The following is a 10,234-nucleotide window of genomic DNA, read 5'->3' as shown; positions in this document are numbered from 1 at the left end:
GAAGAGCACACACCAACTGCTGAAACCTCCTTAGCCTGACGAAAGGTTTTTGAACCCAAAAGCTTGCTTAATAATTGTTTTCCAACTATTTAAGTTGGTCTAATAAAAGATATCAGATTCACCCAAAGACCCTTGTCTGCCTATGTCCTTAGACCAACACAGCTACAACCTATACCTCTATATCATAAGGATACATTCTGAGGGACTTAACTTACATTTCAACTCAGGCATTTTCCTAGCAAGCTGATAGCAGTTTTCTTGGTTAAACCTTGAGCACTCTTTGACAAAGAACCTAAGTATTTGACCCACAGGAGATTACTTCACAACTTTTCAACAGATTTTCATGCTTCTTATATTAGTTACATTGCAGTAATCCTGCAAAAATGCCAAAGTTTTAAACTATTAGATGTGGGTTAAATGCTAATATCAAAGAAGACTGTCACCTCCTCATTTTTCTCTACTATGTTTTATCAGGACAAGGGAGAAATTATGGTTATTTCATGGGGAAAGAGGAGGAGGAGGAAGGGGTAGTGTCGGAGAAGATAAACATGCTGCAGAACCACACTGGTCCTTAAAGAAAGAATGAAGAAGAGCTGAACTGCTTCTGTAGCTCCTAATCAAGGGACAAGATAAAATCCTGGCCTTGCTGAAGTCACTGGCAAAATTTTCATTGACCTTAAGAGAACTAGGTTTTCTCCTACAGCCTTCCAGAGGCTTTCCCACCAAAATGGTGGGTATACCATGCAACTACAGAGTTATGAGCTGTTTTATGGAACATCACGTTACGGATGCATCACATATTTATTTTGCCCGCAAGACAAAACTTTTTCAGTGAAGGAAAAACTTTCAGTGAAGCTTTCTGTTGGGGAAAAACACGTTTCATTCATATACTCACTATACAGAGGACACAGCAGAACCAGACTCATTGTTTGCCTTGTGATCCCATTGTAAAGGTTCAATGGGGCAACTGCACATAGTAATGACTTGCATTGCTTAAGTCTTTCAATTCTCTTCAAGAGAGAGGTTTATACACACAATGCCCATTAACATTAATCCAGATAACTTATATCACTCCTTGTGTTCCCACTCCCCTTATAAGCAAATTTAACAAGCTCTCTAACATTTTTCCTATCAAAGAGTTTGAAGGATCATGAAGTACAATAGTACTTACACTATTCTCCCATCTTGGAAATGAAATGAAAATGGAAGCAATCTGAGCATGATTCTGAAAGTCCTCACAAACACAGAGCCTTATTTATTCTCCTTAAATAAATTTCCGTTTTTATGAACCATTCTAATCACTTTAAAAAAGCTTAAAAAACAGCTCACAAAGACATGCTCCTACTGGCCAAAGTTTGCTCCAAGAGCCCTTTTGATTAGACTTGCTTGCAGGAGGTCTAAGAATAATTTTGAATTATTTTTATATCAACACAGAAGAAAACAACTTGCTTAGTTTTCCCAGTGCTGCTACACAGGGCACTCATGGCATTTCCAAATCTCCCCAAATCCATTACTTCTGTGAACTGCATTGCAAAATATACAAATAGTACCCAAAGAGCACTATAATTAAAATAGTTTAGGGTACGGGTCATGCAGAAATAAGGGGAAAGTGTGATTGAAGTCAACAACAACACTGAACTCTCTATATGTGAAGCCTCCGTGTACTTCTCTTATTATGGACATATTTCATCACCCAGGCTCTGTTTGGATTTTCTTTGTAATTTCTTGACAAATGATGTCCTTTGACAGAAGCATACTTCTTAAGACTTTGGAGAGTTTCACACACAACAAAGGGCAATGTATATTCCATATTATGAGGTCCTAATTCATTTTTTCTTTCATTCTGATAAAACTTCTATTGAAGTCACTGACAGTTTATCAAAATTAGATCTTGAGGAGTCGTATTAAATAACATGATGTTAAGCCTGATCACACAACGTTGACAGAAATAAGTTATATTTTCCCATCATGTCAGTTAGTGTCAAGACAAACATATATTTTAGAGACGAGCCACTAGTTGAGAGCGCACAATAGCTGTTATAATCTGTTAGGTTTGTATGATCCTGTAGTGATGCAAGTTAGCCAAATTATCCTAACTTTGACCCTCAATGAAGCAGGGTTAAAGTTGGAGTGGTTTTGCTATCCCTGTAACTTTACGGTCAAACAGATGCAATATTTGCAGCACAGCAGCCCATATCAATTTCCACTGATATCAATACAATTGTTACATCCATCTATAACAGGGGTTGTCAACGAGGGGTATGCGCACCCCTGGGGGTACTTGCGAAGGTCACAGGGGGTATGCGCAAGTGGGGACGGAGTGCTGCCACACACCATCCCTTGAGCCACATAGGTGCTTCCCGCCTGGCCAGATGCAGGGGATGGGGGAAGCTCACACATGGTGGCTGCCACCACTCCACATTCAGCCGCGTGCCACCCCCCCGGCTTCCAGCCACCGGGAGTACACTGATCCAAAAAGGTTGAAAACCCCTGTTCTATACCTTTAGTCCTTCTTAAACCTATGGCTCTATTACCAGCCAAGATAATATTAAACATGTTCCTTTTTACATAGGCTATATGTCCTAATTTTCTGAAGAAGACAAGTCCCTGACAGTTTCTAGTTGAGGATTGAGTAAGCATTTCTGAAAGAACTAAAAAACTTGAATCCAATCCCATATGGACAGCCGCATTACAGGACTCTAATGCTAATGACTCATAGTGTATGTGACATACTCTTGGAATAAGCATTGTAAGAACTAAAAAGAAGAGAGTGGAGCTCACCACGTAACGGTCACAAAGACTGCATAATACTCTACACATCACAGAACGCTGCTCAGGAGAAAAAAACTTACCAAAGACATCATCAGGATCTCCCCACTCTACAGCTCCTTCTGTGAATGTGCATAGGGTGAGTAGATAATGAAAAAGTTACTAGACACAATGTAAGGGAATTTCTTAAAATCTTTACACAGGAATAATATTACTAAGAGCAGAAAATTTCTTGGACTCTCAAGTTACCCTTGAGCATAGTTAAGAGAGTCCTTTATGGAATTTAGTGAGTGAAGAAATATAACATTTTATTCATTTCTTTATTTTGCAAGAGACTCTTTGGAATCTAAATATCAAACTAGGTTATTCCTGTGTTTTCCATTATAATCAAATTAGGGTATGGAAAGTTAGTCATCTAAATCCACATACAGGCACCTAAGTGGTACAGACTTTCAACACTGCTGCATAAGTCAAACTGATTAAGATTTTTTCAACATAGTATCTTCCCATAAAAAAATCTTGATTCACTAAAAGTGAAACAAGTTTGTGGAAACATGTACATTTTGACAAAAGGTCATCAAAAATTTGACATAAAGCATTTCAACATTTTCATAAGAGGACATTTTTTTCATGTTATCCTAAAAGCATTTAAAATCTTGAACTTGGAATGATATATTTCAATTTAATCAACGCAAAACTTTTTGAGTCAAGCCAAAAGGAATAATTTTTTTTAGAGTTTTTTAATCAGAAATCTAAACTTTTGTTCTGTTCTGGAACAGAAGAAAATTTTGAACTTACTGACTTTTTACAAAATGGAAAATCTGTTTCTTACCCACTTCTACTAAAATCCTATACCTCATCTCTTCAGAGTACTTACTAAACTCACAGGGGTATAAATAATCAGCATTTTTGAAAATCAATCTTAGATACAATGATGGCAATTGCCTTAGATTTTAGTTCTACAGCTGTATTTAGTTGCCTATATGTGGAATCAGATATTTTCCTTTATGCAACCACTTTTAAAATGTTAGCCTTATGTGATTAATGCTGAGATATGATGATGGCAATTGCCTTAGAACAGATTTCAGCTCCACATTCACAGCTGTATTGATTCTGTAGAATAACAGTTGTAAACATTCACTTTTTGTCAGAAACATAAGCAGCTGTGATTCACAGGCAGAACGTACACTGAATATTTTTCAGGTGATTTTTTTGTTTGTTTGTTTGTTTGGTTTTTACAGAATGACTTCTCTAAATCATACCACTCCTTAATCACTTTTGTCAAGAGCTCAACTAAAAACTTGACTGTATGCATTTTCTGTAATGGGGCTGTTTGGGGGATATACACTGACTTTCTTATCTTCATAAGTACTTCTGTAAATTTCTGAGATTCCAAAGTAATAAATAGTAGAAAGAAGCACACCCAAGCTCTGTGCTGATTTATGGGAAGCAAAGCTGCAAGGCCTGCATACCATATGGCGGAATGGTTTCAGCAGGAGAATCTTTTTTTTATTGGGTTAAACATAGTCATTCAAATTGATTTGTATATAGAGCAATATTTAGTTTGTGTTCACATATGAAATAATTGCTAGAAATACCAATATTAATGAGGTATTCATACGTCTGACAAAATTGTTTTATTCAATGCATTTTTCTACACCAGACAGCTTTAACTAGACTTCAAATATTATTAAATACTTATATAATAAAGAGCTCATAGCCCGTGATCACAATTAGTGTCTCTCCATACAAGGGACTGTAGAAATATACAAGTAGGCATTTTTTTCTGCCCCAAATTATTTTAATCTGATACCCCAAACCTACAATTAGCTCTACCTGGGCCAGAACTTTCTTCCTGGGAGGAACCAGCTGCAGCTGCTGGGGCCTAAGAATCTAACCAGAAGCCTGGTGATTACTACTGATTTTTCTTTTGTACCATCTGAACATCTGAAAGTACCTTTATCTCAATACCACCAGAGACAACTATAGGTAACCCCGATGTGCGATATCTAAAACCATGTTTACACCTGGTTCTTTGGTTGCAGTGCATATCAAAACCTTAATTGACTATACAATGTGTGACACGGCTTTAGTAAAATCAGGATTTACCTGTATAGTAAGTTGCCTAGTTCACAAATTACTTTATTTGAGATGAAACATGCAATTCACTCAGTCTGGTAAGGTGCTCACAACCACCTGTCAGCATCAATGACACCTGAGGGTGCTCAATTTTTTTGCAAAATCTTCTACACTGCAGTTATTAAGATTTTAAAGGCCCCTGGGAAATCAAGACCTGCCCAAGTGTTCACTCAGTTATTCTGGGCTGGAAACAATCTCTATTGATCTCTAGCCCTTCTTAGGTTGCAGATCTCCCATCTGAGGATTGATTTAATTATTCTTAAAATATGCATGATGCAGCTATGTCTAATTTAAATTGTCTCTAGGGCTGGGGCCCCTACCACCTTCCCTAACAGCTTGCTTAACTACTTGATTAATTTCAATGGTGAAGTTATTATTTTTACTTGCATTTAATTCAATGCCTCATTATGCATGTTAAATCCATTTGATTTCTTGTTCTGTCATTATTAATTAATAAGTGTGATATCCCTTATGTTCTTGACAACATCTTTTTGACAGTATAAAGAGATTTCCACTTCCTTCCAGACTGTCAGGCTCATTCTTTTACCTTACATTACATCAGAGGTGCTGCTGGCAAGATAGTTCAGAAGAAACAGAAGTATCTCCAGGTTGCCGATACTTTATAAAAGCATATAGTCCAAACATGAATATGATGTGCAAACTGATTTTGGTGGGCCCCAGAGTCCTAACTGAGACCTTACCAGTTTGCAGGAGAAAAGAGCAATTACCTCATTTGGGACACTTCTGTTACTATGGAGTAATAGGGCACTGGGCTGTTACCTTTGTTTACTCATAGAATTTGTCGTTCATTAAAATTCTCCTATTATTCTTCTCCGATGTACTAGTTCCTAGTCATTCCCCTCTCACTTCGTGCTTTTGCATCTGACTATTCCTAATTTACCATCCCAGCCAGTTGGTGACAACTGAAATAAAAGTGCCGGAATCAGCTGCTGTAGGCAGAGATGTGGTGCACATTTCTGCGAGCGGAGCAGCATAGTGCACCAGGTAGGCAGGTGGGTGGGCACTGTTGCTGCCACCTGCATGTGCTCAGCCCAGCTCCTCCTGAGCAGAGGCTGGAGGAGGGGGGCAGGCTGAGCTGAACACTGCATGGCACCCTGGGTGGTTGCACACATCCTCCGCCCCTAAGTCCAGCACTGAGCAGCAGACAAGTTCACCCACTGAATTCTTTTCTCAGTGCCAAGAGTGACTTAGAGAGTGTCCCAAGTCTGTTAGGACACTTTCTTGGCACTAAGAACAGAATTGGGGGGGTGACTTTGTCTGCCACACAGTGCCACCCTTAGGGCATATATAGTTACAGAGATGCCCTACACAGACATACACACACACGTAAACAGATCACAGCAGTGCTCTCACCCTGCCCCACCTCATTCCAGCTGGTCTCCACTCCAGGCAGGAGTTGCCGTGCCCAGGCCAATCCCCCAATCTCCCCCTCTCCAGCCACTGCTCAGCAGGAGCAGGAGCAGGACCAGGCATGTGCGGGCAGCGGTAGCTGTGCCTGGTACCCACCTGCCTGGTGCACCATGACACTCTACCTCCCTGCTGGACTGAGCTCTGCACTCCTGCCTTGCCTGCCTCTGCCTGCAGCATTGCCACTGACCTGGGGGGGCAGTGTCCTGGATTTCCTTAAGAATAATATGGTCACCCTAGCTATTAACCAAAACTTGTTTTTAAGTGTGAAGAAAACCACTAGACCAAAACATTTAATTGGTACAATTTGCATTACAGCACTGCACAATAATCAGGTGTATGATAATAGACTGTGTTATCTCCATTTCTATTAAGGAACCATCAAGCAATGAGCTGTTTTTCAGTAGCTTAAAATCCACTGTAAATTTTTCATTAGAAAAACAAACAACAGGGAAAAGGGAAAAGGTGGATTTTTGTATATGACTTTAATAAAAACATTTTTTCCGATTAAAATCTGTCATGTTCTGCAAATATATAAAGCACAAAACAAGACAACAGTGAGTTAAGCCGTGTGAAGTCTAATGACATCACAAACTACTTGAGATTCACTATCATGCCTAAAATGATGCTCTGACATGTCCATGCAATATGTAATATCTTCCCATTTATATATACACAGATGAACAGAGACAAAACACATATGTACACACAAAGGTGTGTATATATACACATATATACATACCTATCTGTAGGTAGATATATTTTAACCTATATACATACACTGTAAATACACACAAATAATTAGATATTCTTTGTACACACAGAAGAGATCCATTTACAATGGGTCATTTTTATGTTGCTTTTCTCATTTTGCTAAATTTGCTTCTGATTGTTCTTTGGTTGACTGATGGTTGATAATTAAGGACATAAGACACAGAAGGAAATGCTATTTTCCCCTACTTTATTGATACAATGCTGAGTGAAACTTAAATATTGAAGGCATCCTATTGCAAATTATTTTGAGGTTTAATGAATCAGGCATGACCTCTGCTTTATTAACAGGCCACAGTCATTTACATTCACTGCTGAATATGTATTTTACAACTATTTTGGTGCTCTGCACAGCCATTAGATGGAATACCACAAAGCGTGTGCTATTAGATACAGCATTTTACTAAAATGACTGGATCACTATGATATTCATTTACTATTTACAGTAAACCCCTAAATCATAATCATGAAATTCATGATAAAAATTAATGAGTGCTTTGGGTTGGTTCAAACAAACCTTGACTTAAGCCATCCAGGCAAGACACCTGCTTTGCATCTAGGTTCTCCACTGGATCTCCTCTGGAGACTTCTCCAAAAGATGTTTGCCTTTCAAAAATGTTGTTGTTGTTATTAACTTGGCTCCCATTTTGCTTCAGTAGCCTGAAAACTTCAGCTTCCAAGTCTCTAATCTAAGAGAAACATATACCATTATTAGCACAAATGTATCACTAGAACTATTTTTTCCAGATTATCAAACAGAATTACCTTAGTCTTCAGGCACTTGAGCAAATACTACTCACACGAGCTTGTAACCCTTGAACCTCTGCAAGGTGCGCTTTCTCCAAATCTTCTATTTTTTTCCGTTCAGCTTCCTGACGTTTGATGAAGTCAAGTTCTCTTAGGGGCAAAAATACATTTGCTGGGATCAAAACAATCACATATTATAATAGTAAATTATATTTACTGAAATAGTGTATGCTTTGTATTCATTTTCTTAAAATAATCCTGAGTTAAAAAGAGAGTTCCTGCTAATTAGAAGATCATGCACCATAAAAAAAATCTCTTAGGTGAGTTAGGAGTTTAAGGCAAATCCTCCAAAGAAGCTATGCAGGATCGCACTAGATGAGGATTTCTACTCGTCCTTTTGCTTTGAAAATCTAAGGTCACGTATGGTCCCAATGGAACCATTCACAACAGGTGCTGTTTTCTTTTGGAGCGCTTGCAAAATTCTAGTTTGGATAATGACCTTTTTATCTACCTAAAATCACAGAATCATAAAAAATTAGGGTGGGAAGGAGCCTCAGGAGATCATCTAGTCACTGCCCTCTGCTGCACTCTCTCCAATTTGTCTACACCCTTTCTGTACGGCACGGAGGCAAACTGGACACAGTACTCCAGATGTGGCCTCACCAGTGCCAAATAGTGGGGAATAATCACTTCCCTCAATCTGCTGGCAACACTTTTACTAATGCAGTGCAGCCTGCTGTTAGACCTATTTGCAACAAGGACACACTGTTGGCTCATATTCAGCTTATTGTCCAGTGTAACTCCCAGATCCTTTTCTGCCAAGCTGCTGCTTAGCCAGTTGGTTCCCAGCATGTACTGGCGTATGGGACTGTGTTATTCGAAATGCATGACTTTGCACTTGTCCTTATTGAACCATAAATCTATAAACTATAAATCCTTCCTAGAGTTTCAGAGGTAAAACATATTTGCTCTTTTTTGTTTTTTTATAGCTGATTAATGCTGTTAAACAGCAGAGTTCCATTCCAGACATGCTGTGTTTCAGCAAGGGAGGAACAATCTCTATGTAAAATTCTTTGGGGAATGAGAGATTCTCTATAAATGAATGAAATAGTTTCTGTGGTTAGCTCTCAGAAGTAGGGATCAAAATGAAACATTTCAGGTGTTCACTACCTAGTTCTGCTCAACTCAAAAAGTCTTAAGTATTCAGGAGGAAGAGGAAAAGCACAGTGTGACAACGTCACGCTCTAATTTGCTGTTTGATGTTGCATCAGTACACAACAACAGTGCAACAGTGAGTCAAACTGATCCAACTTCATAACAAATCAATGGAAGCGTTTCTAACCAAACATCAAGATGCCATGCCATGATTGCTCTAGGCTGTGTGCAATTGCATTCAGTGACTTCATAGTTTTCCAACAGTTGAGGTTGAGCATTACAGATTAATCTCATGTTTATCATTTTAAAAAATCCTGCTCAATGCTAATGTTTCTCAGTGACAAAAAGCCCAATGATTTTGATGTGAAAGTGAATAATGTGAAAACAGGTGTTTTACAAAGGGGTCTGTATTTCAAGAGATGCAGTAATATGTGCCCATCTAGTCTCTAATTTAATCTGTCAGCCTGTGGTAACTGCTTACTTTTGCTGAAAGTCTTTGATCAATTTCTTTGCCTTGTTATATTTCTTCTCCAAAGCCTGGTACTGACTTTGAGTCTCTTTGAGGTGTTCATTCACAGTATGACACAGGGTTTGTGCCTCAATCCAGTAGCTCTCTAGTTTCATCATCCTTTCCTTATTCTCCTCAATGTTCTGTTGGAGTTGGGTCTTCTCCAGTTCCCATCTCACTTTCTCATTCTCAGCAGCCTGTAGCTGAACACAGCAAATCCACAGGCTAGTCAGTAAAAAGCTTCATTAAAGTTCAGTAATTTAGGATGATCTGAAATACTGTGAGCAGTAAATAGCTGTGTATTTCTAGTTCTAATGGTAAAATACTGTTAAGACAAACAGTAGTATAGTATAATGAAAACATTCATTTACTATTTAACAAGGAAGAATAATGAACAAATTAATCTGAATCTTTTGCCTTTGGTCTCCTGTGCAGCCTCTGTGTTCCTGTGGAATAAGTAGGTTATTTTAAAATGCTGATGTTTCACTCGCAGTGCATGCTGGTGATTTCTCTGGTATATCCATTCATGGTTGTGAGATAGTGCTCATGCTAAGCAAGGCCTAGCATAATTAACAACGCACTAAAACTCCCAGAATGCTTCAAGGAGGTTGAGAAGTCAGCGACTGACATTCTGGTTTTCACTATCTGACCCTTGAATAAGAATGCTGACAGTATGATAAAAATTGCAAGCAAAGCAGTGTTTTTTTAGAAAATACA

General features: G+C 38.5%; 1 protein-coding gene across 1 annotated transcript in view; it reads right to left on the bottom strand.

Moving 5' to 3' along the window:
- The window catches only part of PPP1R9A (protein phosphatase 1 regulatory subunit 9A), a 350,009-nt gene that overhangs the window by 68,052 nt on the left and 271,723 nt on the right, over positions 1-10,234 (bottom strand). The window contains exons 9-12 of the mRNA XM_019508446.1: positions 9,491-9,720; positions 7,908-8,004; positions 7,625-7,796; positions 2,853-2,891 (exon numbers count right to left, since the gene is read on the bottom strand). Coding sequence (XP_019363991.1) covers positions 2,853-2,891; positions 7,625-7,796; positions 7,908-8,004; positions 9,491-9,720 — 538 coding nt within the window. The remainder of the gene's footprint in view (positions 1-2,852; positions 2,892-7,624; positions 7,797-7,907; positions 8,005-9,490; positions 9,721-10,234) is intronic.

The sequence above is a fragment of the Gavialis gangeticus genome, unplaced genomic scaffold (genome assembly GCF_001723915.1).
Source record: "Gavialis gangeticus isolate Ggan-Ray unplaced genomic scaffold, GavGan_comp1, whole genome shotgun sequence".
NCBI lineage: Eukaryota > Metazoa > Chordata > Crocodylia > Gavialidae > Gavialis > Gavialis gangeticus.
This window is presented reverse-complemented; position numbering and strand designations above follow the sequence as displayed.